Genomic DNA, 21,961 nt, shown 5'->3' with positions numbered 1-21,961 from the left:
AATTTGCCATGGCCCCTACTTGCATGCCAGGACAAAGCAACTTTATTGATGCTGTTTCTTTAAGTGTAACTAATAGTTGTTGACCTTCAAAGTATTTTATACTTTTGTGCTTGAGGCCAGAGCTATGGGAGCAGTTTATCGCGACAACATTTCTGAAATGGATTGGATAAACAATGTCCTCTTATAGATTGAGGTTTTTTTTTTTTGGCAAAGAATTCACATTGGGTTAATAGTGACAAGAATTGAATGGGACTTGGGTTGCTGAGGTGTTCTTCATTCATTTGGTTCAGTGAATTAACAATATGATCCATTGCCCCTAGAATTTGGACCAATTTACACAGCTTCAATATTAAAACATTTAGTTGAAGGATCTATTTGGATACTGAAACAGTTTGCTGAATTTGTAATGCAGATTTTCATGCATGAAAATTTGATACTTTTCATTTAATCTTGTAAACTAAACTTGTGACTTTGGGCTGATGCGTTTCAAAAATAGAGGAACAGAAGTGTACTGCTCAAAAAAATGTCATTTTAGATCTGTACCTCTGTTTAATCCATTTTTACCCTTGCCTTGCAAAATTCTCTTGATCTCACTTTTAAGTTTCCGTTTGGGCTTGGGACTTGTCTTTCTCTTTCCTATCCCAGTTATGTGGGAACCTACTTCCTGACTTTTCCATCACCTCAAATTTTATGATTACTCTTTTTTTTTTTTTTTTTTTTTTTTTGGATTCTCCTTTCAAAGGAAATAGTTTCTCTGCAAGTGCCATCTTTCTCATCCCTTTGCTGTTTTGACACCTGATTTTTAGATTGCTTTCCTCTTTCCAAGTTGAAAGTACAGTCCAACTTTGTGTGACTTGATCTGCCAATTTAATCTTTAAGTTCTGGTGTGATTTTAGTGAATCTGCATTGTCTTAGAGAAGTGATACAATCTTAAAACTGTTCAGATCCCAATTATTTAATGTTCAATGTATTGTACAACTGAAACATCACTTCCTCCCTCTTTGAATTCCAATTTCACTCATATATTGTGATTTAGTATGCAAAACTCTGCTTAAATTTTTGTCAGGTATTACATAAAAGTTCGATTGTGTTTTATTTTCTTGCAGGCTCGATGTGATGCATCCTCGTTTGAGAGTGTGCGGTGTACATTCTGTGTAGATTCTGGAGTATGGTACTATGAAGTAACTGTGATCACTTCTGGTGTAATGCAGATTGGTTGGGCGACCAAGGATAGTAAATTTCTTAATCATGTAAGTAATGGGAATACTTTAAGTGAACCAGACTCTCTCTCTTTCGTAGAAAGTAGGAACTGCAGATGCTGGAGAATCTGAGATAACGACGGTCTAGGCCCAAAACGTCAGCCTTCCTGCTCCTCTGCTGCTTGGCCTGCTGTGTTCATCCAGCTCGACACCTTGTTATCTCAGATTCTCCAGCATCTGCAGTTCCTATTATCTCTGAAACAATTTTTTAACCCCACTGCGAAGCCTCTTCTAAGGATGCCTACCCTGAAGAAGTTACCCTCCTCCCTCTGGAAAAACCACTTCTGAAGAAGGGTCTAGGCCCGAAATGTCAGCCTTTCTACTCCTCTGATGCTGCTTGGCCTGCTATGTTCATCCAGCTCTACACCTTGTTATCGCTCTTTTTTTTTTTAATTTTGTATTTCTTACCTTCTAAGTTTTGATATGCAGCTAAGAAATTCCCATAGATGGCACTGCTAGATTTCTGTAGATAAAATGTTGTGAATCAATTCATATATTGAGTAACAGAGGCACACTCACTGAGTGTTGGTAATTTGATGACTTATCACCCCCACTGCAGATTGCTCAGTTGCAGCTGGTAAGAATGTTGCACAGTCAAACCCAACCCAATCCAGACCTGCTTGAGTGTCCATATATGCACCTTCCAAAAAGTTCAGCTGACGGTTATGACCTTTTCAGTTTATTATTTCTGCTTGAGGGTATCTGAATAGCCTCCTATTATCCTAATTCAGATTTGGGGAAATACATTTGAATCTAAACTGGATTTTCTGGTTTGGATAAATTGAGGCATAGAATCACTTTTTGTTTGCCACAAAAGTAAATGCAATCTGTCACTTATATATACAGTCCTCACTCTTGGATCAAATTTACCTGACTGAAATCTCCTGGATTCTTGCTATCTAATATTTAGTATGTCTTTTGTCTTTTTTTTTAACAACTGTACTAAACCTGACCATAAATTGTTTTGAAGGTGTTTCCTGGGTTGCACTGAAATAATTTATTCTCTTAACTAACTAAAATAAATCTACTTTTAACTGTTCTTTTACAGGAGGGTTATGGGATTGGAGATGATGAATATTCATGTGCATATGATGGCTGCCGGCAGCTGATTTGGTATAATGCCAGAAGTGAACCACACATCCACCCTTGCTGGAAAGAAGGTAATGTGATAAGTGCTGCTCAGACCAGCATACTAACACTTTTATAATGTAGTTTTCATTACTATAAACTGGAATTTGTGCATAATTTACTAATGTTAAAATTGGAATACACTTTAAAATTTCTCCATGGGCACTTTGTTGTCTCTTTTAAATGATTGAACTATACAAAGCAAAAACCATAAGCTATAGCAGCAAAATTAGGCCATTCACACTTATTCGACCTCTGTTATTCCTCTGCTGTGTTAATCAAACATGGCTGATGTGTTTCTCAGCCATATGTTTCTCTCTTGCCTTCTCCCTGTAATTCTTGATTTGTTTACTGAGAGCCTATCTATCTTTGTCTTAAGTACATCTAGTGAGGTTGGCCTCCACAATTTTTTGTGGCAATGAGCTCTACAGATTGACCATCCTCTAGCTGAAGAAATTTCCCATCTCCATTCTAAAGGGTTGTAACTTCACCCTGGGTCCTACTGGTGGAAACATCTTCTCCATGTCCCCTCTGTCCAGGCCTCCGCATTCTGTAAGTTTCGATTAGATCCCTCCACCCCATCCTTCTAATTTCCATCGATTACAGAGCCAACGTCTCAACCACTCCTCATGACAAGCCTTTCTTTCCTGAAAACCTCGTCTGGACTCCCTCCAAGACCTGCACATCCATCCTTAGATACAAGGCCAAAACTGCTTTTCAGTATTCCAAATGTGGTCTGACCTCTATGTACAGCCTCAACAGTACATTCCTGCTCTTTGTATTCTAGTCCTCTCAAAATGACTGCAAACATTGCATTTGCCTTCCTAATTGCCAACTGAACCTGCATGCTGACTTTAAGAGAATTCTGAGCTGGGATTCCCCCAAGTCTGTCTGTACTTCACATTTCTGAAGCCTTCCCCAGTTTTAAAAAAAATCCAGGTCTATTCTTTGTATAACCTCAATGTATAACTTCATGGTGCATAATCTCTCACTTGCCACATTGTATTCAATTTGAAATTTTTTTGCCCACTGTTAGCCTGCCAGAGTCTTTCTGCAGTCTTGCTGCCTTCTCGACACTACCTGTCCCTCCACCTATCTTTGTTGCTAAGTTTGCAAATGACACAATGCCCTCCGTTCCTTCATCCAGGTCATTAACATATACGCAAATCGTTGTGATCCCAACCCTGATCCCGCAGAACTACACTAGTCAGCGGCTGCTATCCTGAAAAAGATCCCTTTAACCTGACCTTGCCCCTAACACGCGCTCTTGTCTTAGTTAGCGGCCTCCTGCACGGCACCTTGTCAAAGGCCTTCTGTAAGTGTGAATAGATCCCGTCCGCTGGCTGTCCTATGCCTAACTTGCTCGTTACCTCAAAGAATTCTAACGGGTTTGAAAGACATGACTTCCTCTTGACAAAGCCATGTTGAGTCGGCTCTATTTTACGATGCTCTTCCAAGTACTCTGCAATCTCATCCTTGATAATGGACTCAAATTTTACCAACAACCAAGGTCACGCACTCTAGCCTATAATTTCCTGTCTTCTGTTTGCCTCCCTTCTTAAACAGGGTGTTACATTAACCGTTTTCCAGAACTTGGGTGTAGTCCATCTGGTCTACCTTCCTTCAGACGTTTTCAGCTTCCCCAGCATGATGGCCACTACACTCGCCTCTGCCCCCTTGCACTCCTCCAATTCTGGCCAATTAATTCTCCTCCAATTAATTGCACCATCATTAGTGACAGATGCTTCTGGTTGCCTCAGCAAGAATACCTGGAACTTCCCCTCGAACTTTCTACTTTTCTGTTTTTTATTAAGGCACTCTCAGCCTACTGTTTGATTGATCTGTCTTTTCAAATGGTGACATTTGATCAAATTTGCTCATGTGGAAGTTAGAATGTGATTAAACACTTCTGCATGCACTCTTGAAAACTTGGTTAGTGACTCAGCTGTGTATACCACATTTGGTTCACTAACCTAAAAAAGGGACCCTGCCATCCTCACCCAGGCTGGCCTAAATGTGACTCCAGATCTACAGCAGTGGTTGACTTTTAGCTGACATCTGGCACATGCCAAACATTGGAGACCCCTCCCAAAGACTAAGTGAGCAATCACATAACAGTATTATTCATGGAACTGTACCCATCAGCCATCACCTTTTGACTTGTCTCGTCTCATCTCTTGGTATGTCCTGACCACTGGCAATGTGGACACACTAAAATGGCAGCACAGTTGCAAAAAATTGGAAGGGAATGACCCTGGGATTCCTCAGTCTTGACTGTCAACTCCATGAAGACTCATGGCATTAGGTCAAACTTGAAGGACATCTGCTGATCAATAAATGCCACCTTCCTGCAGCGAGATGAGTGCCTCTGTGTTGGCAACGCCACTTGGGATTGCAGAAGTGTGAAGTGCACTGTAAATTGCGAGACTTGAATGTCCATCAGAGGCTTGTGCTGGTGTTACTGAGTGATCGTGGAGATCGTCTTCTCTTCACACTGAAGGCATATATCACATTGTATGGCACTGCTGCATTAAGTATGTATGAACAATGTGAAACTGATCTAGCAGCTCAGCTCAAGTCAACATCAAGCTGTGGTGGTGATGGTCACCAGCAACATAATTGTACGTGACTGCAATCTGTTAGTTTATGATCCCACTTGATTCTCACTTTGCCATTCTCATCAAGCCAGAGACTCAACCCTGGTTCAGTGAACAGTGTAGAAAAGCAAGCTGAAAACATTACCAGGCATACCTAAAAATGAAGTACTATTATGAAGCTACAAAACAGAGCTAAAACTTCTTCCTTCCACTGCCTAGCATGTGTTAAGTACAACTGAACAGTTCCCAACCAACGGATCCAATTAACACTGCAGTTCTGCCATGTTATTTCAATTAGCACTCATCATTTATAAATAGTGGGAAACAGAAGAAGTTTCATAGAAATCCCTTTTGTGATGCCAGAGCCAAGCATATTCTTTCGAACACTGAAAATTTGCAACAATCTTCAACTACAAATGCTGAGTGGATCACCCATCCCTGCATTGTCTTGAGGTCAACAGTATTCCTTTCCAGTCTTGAGCCAAGTTAATTTGCCTCAAAAAATATCAAGAGCAACAATATCAAGAAACAGCTGAGCGGACTGGATATAGTCTGTTTCCAGTTCTGAGCGTATGTTCTCCAGAAATAGCTGCACCTCTAGCCAAGATATCACGATACAGCTAACATGTTGGCATTTATTCAATAAAAAAGCATGCCCTGCCTACAAAAATATACAATCCAGAGAAATCCAACCCAATCAAGTATTAGCTCACTTTGCTGAGGATTGTGATGATGAATGGGCAATCACCAGTGCTATCAGGCAGTGCCTACTTCATGATAGCCTGCTGTGCAATTCTAAGTTTGATTTTTGCTAGGGCCATTCATCTCCAGAACTCAGTCTGGCCAAAACATGAAAAAACACTGAATTCCAGAGATGTAGGGGGAATGACTGCACTTGACTTCAAGGCATCATTTTTAACAAGTAAGGCTGTAGTAATTTTCGGCTTGCCACAAGTGCACCTTGCACAAGGGAAAATGGTTGTGGTTGTTGGATACCAATCCTGTTGACCCTGGTACGTTTCTGCAGGAGTTCATCAGCACAGTGTTCACAGTCAACCACCTCCCAGCTGCTTTACCAATGACCTTCCTTCCAACGTAAAGTCAGAAGAGCGGAATTTCATTGTGTAACGTTCAACTTAATTTGCAACTTCTGAGGTAAGAAAGTTCCCACAAGCAGCAGAACCCAAACAACAATCGGGCTTTATCTAAATGGCAAGAAACGCTCTTGTTTTATGAGAATCGGGCAATAACTATCTCCAAAATGTGTATAGTCACTTCTCTTTGATTCAATGATAATGTAATTGAAAGTCCCTCCAACATCTCAGCAGTTACCTTGGTCCAGAAAATTTTAACTGGACCAGGTTCATAGACAAGATCTACACGTACAATCTAGAGGACGGTCATTCTGTGGTGTGTGACTTGATGTTATTCGAGCAATGCCCTTTGTTTTTTTAAAAGGAAAATTAATTAAATAGAGACAGTGGTGTGCTGGTAATATGACTGAGCTAGTAATCTAGTGACCCAGGCCATATCTGGGGACATAAGTTCAAATCCCACCATGACAGATGGTGAAATCTGAGTTCAGTGAAAATTCTATAAATAATAGTTAGTTTGATGCTAATCATAATTAGTGATTGTTATAAAAACCTGATATACTAATGTCCTTTCGGAACATTTCTTGCTTTTTTTAGGGTAGCAATGCCCATGTCCCATACAAGAATTTCATACAAAAAAAGCTGATCTTCCTTGACTAAATGACAGTCAGGTACCACTTCTGAGGAAGGGTCACCGGACCCGAAATGTTAAGTCTGCTTTTTCCTTCACAGATGCTGCCAGACCTGCTGAGCTTTTCCAGCAACTTTGTTTTTGTTCCTGATTTACAGCATCTGCAGTTCTTTCGGTTTTTATCAGGTACCATTTCTGCCCATCAATATTATCAGAGGTTTGCATTGTAATCAAAATGTATTTTATGTCTGGACTTGGTGCAAGACTTTCCTAACTGGGGGAGGGAGACACAAATAACCTTTTGATTTTAGGCAGTATAGCTCTAGTATCAGTAATATCTAATTTTGCTCCTCTTTATTGTGAGATAACATTGCATTGTTCTATTTTTCTATGCAGGGGACACAATAGGATTTCTTTTAGACTTGAATAAGAAGGCAATGATTTTCTATCTCAACGGAAACCAGCTACCCCCAGAGAAACAAGTCTTTTCATCAGCCACGTAAGTAAATGTGTATGGAAACACTTGGGTTTTCATTTTTAAAAAAAAATTGCTCTTGGAATTTGAAAATACTAGTTTAAGTATGTTACAACTCATCAAATATCATGGAATTATCAGTTGATTTAATGCAGAATATTTCCTTGTATCAAAGGAATTCAGTATTTTCCCTACACGTTACGGCACTTCTTTTTTTAAAGCTTGAGTAGAAACTGAAAAGCCTCAAGAACATTTCAGCTGTTATATACACTGTTTAATGGATCTCTTTTTACCTGTGTTTCATTTACAATTGACAGAAATTTGTGACTTATGCAATTATTTGCAGTTGACAAAGCAACAAGAAGTTTGGAAATGTTATTGTATTTGCTATATTCAAAATGTTTGTACCGTTGTGACATTTGAATTTCTTTGTTTCTTAAAATAGCTTCTTGCGCGAGTTGAATGGGTCTCTTTTTAAATAATATGGTATAAACTCAGTAGAAATAAAATTGCAGTTAAGTTTGATATCTTGCAAAAAAACTCTTAGGAATTTTTTACCCTTGGATTTGCTTTTACCCATTTTAGCTCAAATTCTGAAAATCATGCTAGATTCACCAGCCAGAAAAATTGTTCACTATCATGTTAATTCCCTTTTTTGTTTCTTTACTTCCTCCAGTCTAGTCCAGATAATTTGCCGCTTTCCTTATCAGTACATATATCTCTGATTACCATACTGGTGAACTGTTGCTGGACCATATTAACAAACATTGCATTCAGAACTGTGCACCTCTATTTGAAGAGTTCAATGTTCCAATGACTTATGACACATTCTATATGATTGCAATAATCCATTCTTTCATATTCCAAGTCTCTTGGTTCTGATTGCTTTTAGTATCTGAGCTAACTTCTGACGAGCTATGTACTTACACCATGGCTTGTGATCCCAGCAAATGCAATTTGATGCTTAGGGCCAGATGCATGTGTTTAAAGCAGTGAGGAAATCACATGATTATACAGTGACATGACTCCATCAAAAACGCAGCCAAGACTACTTGTTTTTTCTGTCCATCTTCTCAACAGCTCTGGAATTTCTAAATGTGGGAAGCTTAATTCTTGAATTTCTGCACCTTGAGGATTAATAAAGGTTGCCCACAGATTAGTGAGCTGTCCAGTCTAGGTTTCCAGATCCTGGAACTACAAATAACTAAAGTCACATTTACAGGGAGTGGGGGAAGCACTGTTTTGCATGTTGTCTTTAACACGCTTGGGTTTGTCCTGTGGAGTGTACAGTAGGAAGTGGGACTGGAAAGGGAATGTAAGTGTTAAGGAATATAGAGAAATGGAAGAAAAATAGTGATTATGTTATCATGGTAGTAACTCAGAAGCCAGAACAAATGCTTCAAAGGCATAAGTTTGGATTCACCATGACAGCCGGTGGAATTTTAAATTCAATTAATCAATAAATCTGAAATAAAGCTAGTTCTAGGAATTGCGAATCTAGCCGTTGCCACAAATTTCCACCTGGTTCATTAAAGTCCCAGGGAGGAATGTCCTACGTGTGGCACCAGACCCACAGTGCTCTGAAATGGCCTATTTGTGCCAAACCACTACAGAATGACTGTGGTAAGATACAAACCTCATGGACCACCTGACATTGGCACTTGCTATTTTGTAACATTTCTGCCAAGTCTTCTCATTAACATCTGTTGGCTTGGGCCAAAGAGAAGAGCTGACCAACTGACCAGTCAATCAATAGACTGACATAAGCATACTCGATTGGATTGTGCATTTAAAGTCAACGTCCCAAGGTCCATCACTATCCCTAGATGTGTTCTGTCTCTATTTGCTTCTGGGACAGAAGAGGTCCCAGCACAAGTGGCACAGTCAAAGTGGAGTTGTCATCATTTGACTGGATCATATGACATCTCGTGGCATTAAGTCAAATATTGCACAGGAAACCACCTGCTATTTAATCATTGATTTCTGTCAGCTGGTGAATAGTACACTTCTGTTTGAACACCACTTCGAAGAAGCGCTGAGCTTAGCAATGGCACAGAATGTACTTTACATGAATTCCCCCATCATTAAGATTTTGGGAGTTGCCACTGACTAGCAACTGAACTGCACCAGCCAAATAGACTGGCTGCAAGAGCGGGTCAGAGAGTGGGAATTCTTAGTTATTCCTTCCCTTGCTTCCCAAAGCCTGCCCATTATCTGCAAGGCACAAGTTAGGAGTGTGATGGAATGCTCTCTATTGCTAGGGTGAGTGCAGCTCCAGCAATGCTCCAGTCTATGGACAATATCCAAGGGAGAGCAACTCACTTGTCCAGTAATTCATTCATCACTGGTGCCTCTTGAGAACAGTTTCTGCCATTTATGGGGATGTGCTGCAACACTTGCCAAACATCACTCAACAGCACCTTTGAAATCTGATCTCCACTAGAAAGACAAGTGCACCAGATAGCTGGGAACACCACCATCAGCAAGCTCCCCTCCAGCATCTTACTATTTGACTTGGGACTATATTGCCATTCCTTCACTGTCACTCGGTAAAAGTCCTGTAACTCCCTCCTGTATATCACTATATGTACACTGACTGCAGCAGTTTAGGGAGGCGGTTCACTGTTAGGAAACAAACTCTGGCATTGCTAATATCCAATGCATGAATTCTTTTAAATAAAAAATGGTGGAAATGAATGTGAGATGAAAAGGTAGCAGAGATGCAAAAAACTGCATACATTCAAATCTTTGCACATACCATAATGCTGCCCCAAGTCCCATTTTTCCATTGCTCCTGTGATGTGACATGTTTGCTCCAGTTTGAGTAAAGCCCCTTTTTTTTTTTTTTTTTTCAATTTCTTCTCTCTATTTCTAATCTCTTTCAGCCCTCTAACACTCTTATCTTTCTGGTCTAAATCTGGTCCTTTTTTTAAACATTTGACTTGAATCACTTCTTCTTTTACAGTTAGCCTTTCAGTTTCAAAGGCCTAAGCTCTGGTATTTCCTCCCAATCATGCCAATATCGCTCGCTTTCTTGAACTCATCTTTGGCTCAGCTTTTAATCATCTGTCCTAATATCTCTAAGCGGTTTAGTGTAAAATTTGTTTTATTAATATCCATGTTCAGTTCCTTTCTAGAACATTTTTTGACTTAAAGTTCTGTAGAAATGTAGATTTTTGACAGTTTATTGCTGGGAAGTCTGAAATCAGGAGCTATCGCAAGCTGAATTCAATTGAACTTTGAAATCACCTGAAGATAAGTAATGATGGTATGATGGCCATCTTGATAAAATGTCTCGCTGAAAAGTGCCCAGTCTGCCAGGAAACATAAGATATGTTTCCAAATGTTTGAGCACCATTGAAGTTGGCTGTTTCGCTATGCTACTGTGCAGTAGAGATACAAGTAGTGTTTGCCACTAACACGACGCACTGTCGAGCCAAACAGATGTTATGCCTACCTCTCAGATGAATGTGGTACATGCAGCTCATTGTTTGTGTATGCTATATGTTCCAAATATGATATTCCTTCAGCTGTTTGCAACAAAGTACTGACCGAACCGAGCCAGTCTGTGCTGGCAAAATCCACAACACCTGGTCCAACATTGAATGTGATTCCACAATTGGACAGCATTTTCTAAAACACGAATTTGTGCAGATGTATGCTGACAACCAATTTGGCATTCAGACTGTCACAAAATACTGATGTGCAGAGTTAGCTGTGGATTCAATTTAAGGGAGCTTCAATCCAATCCTGAGAAGAAGAAGTAGAGATTTTAATGGGAGTAAAAGTAGCCAAGATGGAAGAAGTGAAGTCTGGCATGCATGAGTGGAGACAGGAGAGAAAAGAGCAAGCAATGCTGAAGAGGCGAAACTGAGATCGAGGTCTTGTGTTCAGCTTCGAGTGACAGCTAAAATACTTGCACAAATACACAGAATTTGAATTCTGAAGGTGTAACCATGTTTATAACAACATCGTTGTCATAAACCAAGAATAGCGAAGGACTATATTCTTGGAATCCTGTGATGGGATGCCTAATTTTAAACACACATTTAATATCAATATTTAAATAAAAGTCCACTCTTTTTTTGTTTTTTCTTTTGGATCAGCCAGTATTGCTGGCAGTACAGTAATCTCCACTTCAGACACTCTCTCTCTGTTACCCCAATATCTCGAGTATAAGCTATTGAAGCCGTACAACTACAACAGTTTTGATCATATCAGAAATTCTACGTTTTCTCTTTTGTATCCAGAAGTGCTGTTACACGAAACTGAACTTTTTTTTTTAAAATCACCAAATTACCCTTGCTTTTTTTTTGTAAATCACTTGCCACCAGTAAATCACCTTCATCTTCCAAGTGATTAATTTCCATGCAAAGTCTGTTAAGGGTAATGCAGACCTTGAAGATGAGGGGAGGGGACTAAATCAGATGGAGTTGCTCTTGCAGATTTTTTTTTTAATCAGTCTGTTCAGGGATGTTATGACTCACTTCTGGAACAGGTGGGACTTGAATTTCAGCCTCAATGCTCTGAGGTAAAGACACTACCAATACACAACAAAGGCCCTTCAAAATGGAGGGGAAATCAGAATTTCTATTATCTGAGTGAAAAATATCAGCACCTGCTTTCCTTTAATAAGCCATTGGCAATTCAATATCATAATCAAAAAGAACAATACTGCTTTTTTTCCTATAGCGTTTGTTTTTACTGTGTAACATCTTTATCTTGTAAATATGGTTTTGTATTTACTTTTTTTCCTCCATTGTGTTCAATTGCAGATCTGGCTTCTTTGCTGCTGCCAGTTTCATGTCTTACCAACAGTGCGAGTTTAATTTCGGAGCGAAATCATTTAAATTTCCGCCAACAGTAAAATTCAGCACATTTAATGAATATGCCTCCCTCTCACCAGAAGAAAAGATCATACTTCCAAGGTGCGTGCAATCTATATCAAACAATAAAACTAACTGGACCATGCTGTGTTTAAAGGTCTCATGGCATTGAAGAAAATCACTTGGAATAATTATTGGATTTTTTTTACGTCATCAACAGGATGTTTGTATGAGTGTAAGCATTAGAAAATGAACGAACTGAGATCTGGTGACAATTCTTTTACACAATTATAAAATTATAATTTTGTTTCAGGCATAGACGTCTAGCTTTATTGAAACAAGTGAGCATACGGGAAAACTGCTGCACCCTTTGCTGTGATGAACTAGCTGATACAGAGCTCCGACCATGTGGACATAGGTATGTTGCAGTTTTGTTGTTGGCCGAATCATATCTGCTCATTTGGTAATTTGTTGTCTGCAGTCACAATTTGTTTTCAAATCTGGATGCTATTGATGGAAACAAGTCTGACTTTTTCTGATTCATAATACTGGTGTGTATCTTGGCGGGAAGTATGCAGATGGCGTGCCTGTGTATCTGCTGCACTTGTCCTAGATAGTAGTGATCATGGGTTTAAAAGGTGCTGTCTAAGGAGCCTTGGTGAATTTCTGCAGTCCACCTTTGTAGGTTGTATCCTTCAATTTTAAATCTATGCTCCTAGTTCTCGATCTCTCTCTATTAAGGAAGACAGGCCTTTATTCTTGTGCACACCAATTAAATTTTCCCCATTGGCCTTCTCTCCAACAAATTCTAGTTTCATAACCAAAATTTCTCAGTCTCGGTAATGTCCCCATAAATCTACCCTTTCTAATGCAATGAACAAAGCTATAAGTGGTACTTCAGATGCAATCTAATTAGTATAATACAGTTCTAGCCTAAATCCCTGCTCTTTGTATTCTGTGCCTCGCCCAATAAAGTGAATTATCCTTTATGCTTTGGCCAGTATTCTACAGCTGCTTAGTGTACCCTTCATTCTGGCATCACCGGTGTAATCCTGAAATCATATGTGTGCCTACCTAATTGCTGAAATTTGTCATACTTTTTTTTTGCACTCCTGTCTTCCCCTCCCCACTCTTTCCAATGCAATCTCTCCCAGTGATAGTGAGACTTAGCTGTATCGCCTAAAGGAACATTGCTCTCAACAGTATTCAAAAACTGTCTTGGAGAGCAAGGCTAGCCTGGAGCCCTTAAGCTACATGCCAGAACAGAATGGCTATCTGTTCCCCCTCTGCCTGCACATCTTTAACTTGCAGCGTGATCATCTCTAAAAACATCTTCTCCTCGACGCTGTCAGACTTGCCAGATATATTGCAGCTAAATCAGTTGCTGCTCAAGCTCTGAAGACTAGAGCTGATGCGGCTCTATTATTGACTCTGTCTTGAATAACCACAAGTGTAGGAAGCAAGCTTCCATCTGGTACAGGATGTGCGTTTCATGGGGCTGTGGTGCCCTGTAATACATCTGTTTATTTAACCACCTGAATGTAACACGAATTCATTGAAGACATTATAGTTTTAAAAAAACTCACTAGCTACCCACCAAACAAAATCTGTGTTGATCTCGTTTTTATTTTAACCATGCTCACATGCTATCCAGGTTTGGGCTGCTGTGCTCCATCCCTGAATTCCTGTAGGCCTATGCAATTTACCTCTGGACTCTCCTGTATGCCGCATCTTTATATATTGCATCTTTTCACAAACTAGGCCATTTAAATAAAGTTGACTAATGGCTGACATTTGAATACTGTTGCTTCTGGCAATTTGTGAGAGCACTTTAAAACGTTTTTTGAAAAGTTTGTTTTTTGAAAAGTACACTTGTTCTTTTTCCATTGTCAACTTCATACATGGCTACAGAACTTTCTTTAGCACTGTTGAGCACACACTAAAGAGAAGCTCACTAGTCCCCCAAGGTCCAGAACAATTCCACAAAATTTCTCAACAGTTAACTTGTACTGTATTGCTATTCATCCCAGGAACTTAAACAATATGAACAAATTATCAACAGTATGACTTTCTGAAGTGATCCATCACCTTGTTCACTGGATGCGAAGTGGCTGACATTAGAAATCTGTGTTTTCCATCTGTGTCTTTGATATCTCAAAATAAAATCTCCAGACTAATTGATGGAAATCAAAATGTTGAAAGTAGTTGTGCAGATTACCAAAATGTGTACAAATCTTTTGTACTGGGCTGGAATAAGGTCTCTGAAAATATTGGAGCACTGAAATGCATTGTTATCAGCTTGTACAGTAGTATGTGGATGTCTTAATTGAGAATCGTTTGAATTTTAGAATGCATGTCTGGCTCTACAGTGCTCATCTAGATCCTTTACTAAAGCTTACTCTTTAACATTTTGTCTTTCTTTTTTTGGTTTACAGTGACCTATGCATGGAATGTGCCTTGCAGCTGGACACCTGTCCTTTGTGTCGTCAAGAAATAAAGACTAGGGTCAGACTGATTTCACATGTTTCCTGAACTGTTTCTTCCGAGATCCGTTCTGATCAACATCAATACAAAGTGCTAAAACAATGAACCTCCAGCTGGGACATATACCATCCAAAATGCAATGTGTGTGGATGCTCACATCAGTCCATTAGCCAAAAATGGCTAACATGATATAAATTCCAATGGAACAAGTTTTTTGGCCAGTTTCAAAGCAGCTCCCAGAGTAAATGGACCTATAGCACACATTTAGCTGCATTTTAGCACTAAATTGGTGATCTCATTGATGCCATATTTTGGCTGTTGTGGGGGAAAATATAAAATTGTTCCAGAAGATTGCTCTTAGTGTGGTTTGAGGTACATTGGTGAAGGTGAAGCACAGTATTGAGACAGTGAAGAGAAGCCTCATTCTTCAGCTAAACATTAAAACATATGACCTGAGTGTGCTTGGCATGGATATTGAGTACCTGAAATGGGAAGTGTTCTACTCAGTACTTGATATCCCTCACCTTCAAGAGCACAAAATATCTGAAGTTTTAAAGGAGCCAATTACAGCTTTCTTCAAGAATAAAGATACGTATTTACTTTGTTTCGTGCCGTTTGACGAAAGGAACGTGGCGCTTATTTGGCAGTCTGGCACATTGTCCAATCCATCAATAGCTCTGAAGGTCTACGAAAGATTCCGAGGATATATGCAACAGCAACAAATCAAGAAGAATATTCATGAATAATGAAATTTTATCTTTGCATTATTTCCTATATGCAGAAATGTTTACTTTTGTAGCCAGTGTTCCACAAGGTACAAGTGTGTGTCCAGTGTAGCAGTATCAATTTTTGCTGGAAAAGTTTCATGGCAGATGAATGACTCAACGGCAGGATTTGCCAAATTACTTGTTAGAATTTGAGACCTTATGAATCCAAAGAACAGTTTTTTAAAATGACATTTATGGTAATCAGCACCTTTTGTTGATCATAAAAACATTTGTAAACTATCTATAGAACTAAGCCTTGTGGATAGTGAAAATTATAAATTATTTATTTAATGAAACTGTGTTCTACTGATGCAAGAAGTTTTTTTCACTCCTGTTTTAACATTAATGATTGGATTTGCCAAGTTTTGTAATGCAACAGATTGGGCTGTCTCACCATGATTGTCGTCATCTTCTCTCTTTTTCTCCCCTCAATTTTATTAGACCAGAAATACATTTGCTAGAGCAATGGATTATGAAACTGTTTGTTTTGAAAACACTGTAATTGAAAGGGTTCTTAAATGTGGAAGCAAGAAAGGGAGATACAGTTTGTTTTTTTTTTGCCAAAACTGCAATGAAGCAGTTTGAGGAACAATCGTTGAATAATTGGGCTTGAAAATGGAGCATTGTCATTTTTTTGGACTAGTTTGAAATGCCATCTTGGGTTTACTGGGGACAATCCAAACTTAATTGGTTGTTCTTGATCATTATTGTACTACACCAGAAATACTTTCAAGATCTCACTACATTCCTATTTACCACTGTACAAAAATCAGATCAAATTCTTCTGATATTGAGCACCAGAACAATTGGTGCTTTCAGAAAAATATTTGCATAATAAAATTTGAATAGAAAGTGTTTAAAGACTTAAATTTATTAGAACATTGTCAATTTTATATATGCAGTGATGTTTAGAACAAATTAGCATTGAACTTGCCACTAGATATTTTGACTAAATGTGTGTGACTTTCAGATTTACTTGCATGGATAAGAATATTTTGTACTTGGCCTGTTATTAGAAATTAACTTTCTGTGGATGTTACAGTTACCTTGTCTGCTGCATATCACGCATATTTCAGAATATATTGATTTCCAGTACAATTGTAAAACTAGTTGTGAAAACCTTGTAATGTTGGAGTCTCTTTGCGATAAGTTAGAAATTGTGCCTTCATGTGACTAGAAGAGGACTGCTTACTGCATTCAGGAAGAGGATTTTATAATATAATTGGAAGTTGTAAATAAGGCCCATCAGCTTTTAGTTTACATTTTAAGCTTTCAGTACTCTTGGTGTTTATTTTCATTTAACAGTTTTTGGTGTGACCAAGAGCACTCTACCTTCCATAAACTGTCCACTTTAGAGTCTTGTGGCAATAATATGGATAAGATGAAAACGAGATTGCGCCCTAATGGACAGTTATTCTAAGCAAGTTTCAAAGGACCAGGAGATAGGGCAGTCTGAGGCTGGTACAATTAAGAGAAGCTAGTCAAGGCATGCAAGAGTTAGGCAGAGAACCAAGGTAAGACTGATAATTAGACTACATTTATTACAATGTAAGAGGCCTGACCGGTAAGACAGATGAGCTCAGGGCAACATGGGAATGGGATATCATACCTATTATAGAAACGTGTCTCCGAGAAGAGCAGTTCTGGAAGTGTAATGTTCTGGGTATAGATGGCACAGAAAGGGGGACAAGCAAGGAGATCGAAGGGGTGTTTTTGTCTGGGGATAACATTACAGCTGTACTTGGAAAAGATACTCCTGGGAATACATCCAATGAAGTTTATTTGGTGGAACTGAGAAATAAGAAAGGGATGATCACCTTATTCGGATTTTACTATAGTCTCCCCAATAGCAGGAAATTGAGAAGGAAATTTGTAAGAGATCTTTTGATATCTGTAAGAATGATAGGATTGTAATGGTAGGGGATTTAATTTTCCAAACAGACTGGGACTGCCAGAGTGTTAAGAGCTTGGATGGAGAGGTATTTGTATGTACAAGAACATTTTCTTAATCAGTATATGGATGTATGTACTGGAAAAGGTGCAAAACTTAATTGGGAACTAAGGCAGGGCAAGTTACTGAAGTGTCAGTGGGGGAGCACTTTGGGGCCAGTGATCATAATTCTATTACATTTTAAAATAGTGATGGAAAAGGATAGACCAGATCTAAAAGTTGAAGTTCTGAATTGGAAGAAGGCCCATTTTGACAATATTAGGCAAAGACTTTCAAAAGTTGATTGTGACTATTCGCAGGTAAAGAGATGGTTGGAAAGTGGGAGGCCTTCAAAAATGAGATAGAGATTCTAGAGGCAGTACCTGAAGTAAAAAGCTGGTAGGTGTGAAGAATGCTGGATGACTAGGGAAATTGAGACTCTGGTCAAGAAAAAGGAGGAGCATGTGGTAGGCATAGACAGCTGGAATTGAACGAATTCCTCAGTAAAAGGACAGTAAGAGTATTTTCAAGAGAGAAATTGCGAAGGCACAAAGGGAACAGAGCTTGGGCAAATAGGGTTAAGGAGAATCCAAAGAGATACACTACAGGTAAAAGAGTATTTACAGAGAAACTAGGGAGAGAATAGGGCCCCTTTAAAGATCAGCAAGGCCACCTATGTGCGGAATTGCAGGAGACAAATGAGTTACGAAATGAATATATTGTCAGTATTTACTGTGGAGAATGTAGAAGCTAGAGAACTTGCAGAAATAAATAATGATATCTTAGTGTCCATGTTATAGAGGAGGTTGTGCTGGATGTCTTAAAACACAAAGGTAGATAAATCCCCAAGACCTGATCAGGTGTATCCCAAAATCTTGTGGGAAGCTAAGGATGTGATTGTTGAGATGTCTGTATCATCACTAGCCACAGATACGGTGCTGGAAGTCTAGAGGGTGGCTAATGCTCCACTATTTGAGAGGTGGTGTAGAAAAGCCAGGGACCTATAGACTAGTGAGCCTGATGTCAGTTGTGGGTTAGTTTATTGGAGGGAATCCTGCAAGACCGGATTTACATGTATTTGGAAAGGCAAGGACTGAGTTAGGGATAGTCAGCATGGTTTTGTGTGGGAAATCGTATCTCACTAACTTGATTGAGTTTTTTTGAAGAAGTGACAAAGAAACTTCATGAAGGCAGTGATGGACGTTGTCTATACGGACTTCCGCAAGATGTTCAACAATGTTCCAAGTGGTAGACTGATTAGCAAGATTAGATCCTTTTTTTTTCCTGTTTACACTTTTTTTTTGTTTAAAGGTGGATGGTTGTTCCTCAGACTGGAGGCCTTTGACCAGCAGTGTGGCTGCAAGGATTGGTACTGTCCACTGTTTTTTGTCACTTAACACAAATGATTTGGATGTGAGTATAGGAGGAATGGTTGTTAATTTTGCAAGTAACATCAACATTGGTGTAGTGGACCATGAAGGTTTGAGTACAATGAGACCTTGATCAGATGGAATGACAGATGAGTTAATTTAGATAAGGCAAATCACGGCAGGACTTGTACACTTAGAAGTAGGATCCTGGGGAGTGTTGCTGAACAAAGAGACCTTGGGGTGGTGGGGTGGGGGGGAACAAAAAACTGGAGATGCTGGAATCCAAGGTAGACAAACAGGAGGCTGGAAGAACATGGCAGGCCAGGCAGCATCTGGAGGAAAGGAGCAGTCAATGTTTTGGGTATTACCCTTCTTCAGGACTAGATGTGGGGGCAGGGGGAAGCTGCAGATATAGTGGTGGGGGGAAGGGGTGGAGTGGAGTGGAATGGTGATTGGTGGTAGGTTTGACCTGGTTGGTGGATGGGAGAGATCAATCTGGTTAGTGGCTGGAAGGGAGGGTCAGAATGTGGAATGGAAGGGAGGTGGTGGGGCTGGAAGGGGAGGTGGGGGATGGGTGGCAAGGTTATTTGAAATGGGAGAACTCAATGTTGAGTCCTCCAGGCTGTAGGACATCCAGAGGAAGATAAGTTGGTGTTCAAATTTGCGTTCCAAGTTGCTGCGACACTGGAGGAGGCTGAGGATGGAGGGGAGTGGGACGGCGTTGAAGTGGGCAGTGATTGGGAGGTCAGGTGAGCTGTTACAGGCCAGGTGGAGATGCTTGGCAAAACTGCCACCTTGTCCATGTTGGGTCTCATTGACGTTGAGATGACCACATTAGGAGCACTGGATGCATTAGGTCGGAGGAGATGCAGGTGAAGCTCTGCCTCACTTGGAAAGACTGTTTAGGGCCCTGGATGGGGGTGAGGGAGGTGATGTGTGGGGGGCAGGTGTTGCATCTTTTACAAGGGAGGGCACCAGGTGGGGAGGGTTGGCGTAAGCTAAGGAGTGGCGAAAGGAATGGTGCTTGCAGAAGGCAGAGAGAGGGGAGGGGAGTGGAAGATGTTCTGGGTGGTGGGGTCTAATTGGAGTTGGCAGAAGTGTTTTGAGGTTGATGCGTTGAATGCAGAGGCTGGTGGAGTAGAAAGTGAGGACAAGGGGGACCCCATCTTTATGTTTGTGGGTGGGGGGGGGGGGGGGATATAATGGTTAAGAATGTGGAGGAGGTATGGTGGAGGGATGCCTGGATGACGCTGGCAGGGAAAAGAGCGTTGTTTGAAAAATGTGGCGGACATCTGGGATGCTTGGGAGTGGAACATCTAATCAGAGCAGATGTGACATCTTCCACTCCCTGCCCCTCTCTGCCTTCTGCAAGGACCATTCCCATTGCCACTCCTTGGCTCACGCCACACACCCTAGTAACCACACCAACCTGCCTGGTATCTTCCCCTGTAACCGTAGAAGACTCAACACCTGCCTACATACCCACCTCCATTCAAGGCCCTAAACAACCTCTTCAAGTGAGACAGAGCTACACCTGCATCCCCTCCAACCTAGTCTACTGCATCTGGTGCTCTCTGGTCTTCTCTTCGGCAGTGAGACCAAATGTAGACCAGGTGACCATTTTGCCGAGCATGTCTGCCTGGCCTGTAATGGCCAGCCTAACTGCCCATTTCAACTCCCCATCCCACTCCGCCATGTCCGTCCTCGGCTGCCTCCAGTGTTGCAGCGACTTGGAATGTAAATTTGAAGAACAACATCTTGTCTTGCGCGTGGGTACCCTACTGCCCAGAGGACTCACTTAAGTTCTCCAATTTCAAATAACCTTCCTACTATCTCCCGCCTCCCCTTACAACCCCATGTACTCCCTTCCAGCCACCAACCAGGTCATACCTGCCACCTCCATTCTGCCTCCACTCCTGCTTATCTGCAGCTCCCCCTACCCCAACTCCTATCCTGAAGAAGGGTAACACCCAAAACACTGACTACTGCTTTCCTCTAGATGCTGCCTGGCCTGCTGTGTCTTCTAATCTCCTCTTTGTCTCCCAAAGAGACCTTGGGGTGCAGGTTCATAGTTCCTTGATGGTGGCATTGCAGGTAGACCAGGCAGTGAATGTGGTGTTTGGTATGCTTGCTTTTATTGTTCAATACATTTACTGTAGGAGTTGGGATGTCATGCTGTGCCTGTACAGGACATTGGGTTAGGCCACTTTTGGAATACTACATTCAATTCTGCTCTCCCGGCTATAGGAAAGATGTTGTGAAACTTGAAAGAATTCCGAAAAGATTTGAGGACGGTGCTAGGGTTGGAGGGTTTGAGCTATAAGGAAAGACTGAATAGGCTGGGGCTGAGGGGTGACCTTTTGTAGAGGTTGATATAATCGTGAAGGCCATAAATAGGGTGAATAGCCATAGTCTCTTTCCCACGGTACAGGAGTCTAAAAGTAGAGGTCATAATTTAAGGTAAGATTTACAAGGGACGTAAGGGGCAACTTTTTTCATGTACAGAATGGTGTGAATGCAATGAGCCTCCCGAGGAAGTGGTGGGGGCTTGTATAATTACAATGTTTAAAAAGCATCTGGATGGTAGGAAGGGTTTGAGAGATACAGGTCAAATGCTGGCAATTGGGACTAGATTTATCTAGGATGTCTGATTAGCATGGATGAGCTGGGCATCTCGTGATAGTGCTGAAATTTCCTCAAGCGAGAGCAAGCTTATATCTGCGCCGGCCGGATCTTTCTAGTCATTCAAGCGATGTTTTTAGACGGACTGAACTTATTTTCTGATCCATTTTATCGTACTTTCTCTCTCTCATTGTGTGGGGGTTTTCGGTACTTGGTGACAAGATTGTGCAAAATAATGCAACTTAACCACGCTTTTGCTGATGAATCGTAATGACTGAAATGTTTCGTGTTTATTGAGAAGCAATACTCAACTGGATGAAATATTTATGCTCAGTGGGCCATTATGACAGATAATATAGTTACGGAGCAGCACCCTTTTCAATGTCATATTTACAATAGGCTTCCAATGGGTTACTGAAAACATGGAAATTGTTACTAAGTTATAGTTCCCTGCATCTGCTCAAGATTTACTGCCTGTTTTAGCGCAACAGCTTGAATTGGACAATAAATTATACCTTGGTGGCAGCAGCAACCTTGAACGAATAAACAAATGCTGAACAAAGAACGGGAGTGTGAACCAGAAATTGCTGGAGAAATTCAGCAGGTCTAACAGTATTCGTAGGGAGAGAAAACAGTTACATGTTTCGAGGTAGTAGGAACTGCAGATGCTGGAGAATCCGAGACAAGGTGGAGAGCTGGATGAACACAGCAGGCCAAGCAGCATCAGAGGAGCAGGAAAGCTGACGTTTCAGGCCTAGACCCTTCTTCAGAAATGAAA

At 40.6% G+C, this 21,961-nt stretch overlaps 1 protein-coding gene across 2 annotated transcripts in view; it reads left to right on the top strand.

The window, feature by feature from the left end:
• The window catches only part of rspry1 (ring finger and SPRY domain containing 1), a 58,782-nt gene extending 42,666 nt beyond the window's left edge, over positions 1-16,116 (top strand). Inside the window, exons 9-14 of one of the 2 annotated variants that reach the window (XM_020513886.2) lie at positions 1,107-1,250; positions 2,308-2,419; positions 7,106-7,208; positions 11,960-12,112; positions 12,324-12,428; positions 14,446-16,116. In XM_020513886.2, the coding sequence (XP_020369475.1) occupies positions 1,107-1,250; positions 2,308-2,419; positions 7,106-7,208; positions 11,960-12,112; positions 12,324-12,428; positions 14,446-14,542 (714 nt within the window). In that variant the 3' untranslated portion in view covers positions 14,543-16,116. The other variant, XM_048605694.1, reaches the window with a different exon arrangement.
• The last annotated feature ends 5,845 nt before the right edge of the window (positions 16,117-21,961 follow it).

Source organism: Rhincodon typus, chromosome 15 (genome assembly GCF_021869965.1).
Source record: "Rhincodon typus isolate 14 chromosome 15, sRhiTyp1.1, whole genome shotgun sequence".
NCBI lineage: Eukaryota > Metazoa > Chordata > Chondrichthyes > Orectolobiformes > Rhincodontidae > Rhincodon > Rhincodon typus.
Note: the sequence above shows the minus strand (reverse complement) of the source record. Positions and strands in the feature narration are given on the sequence as shown.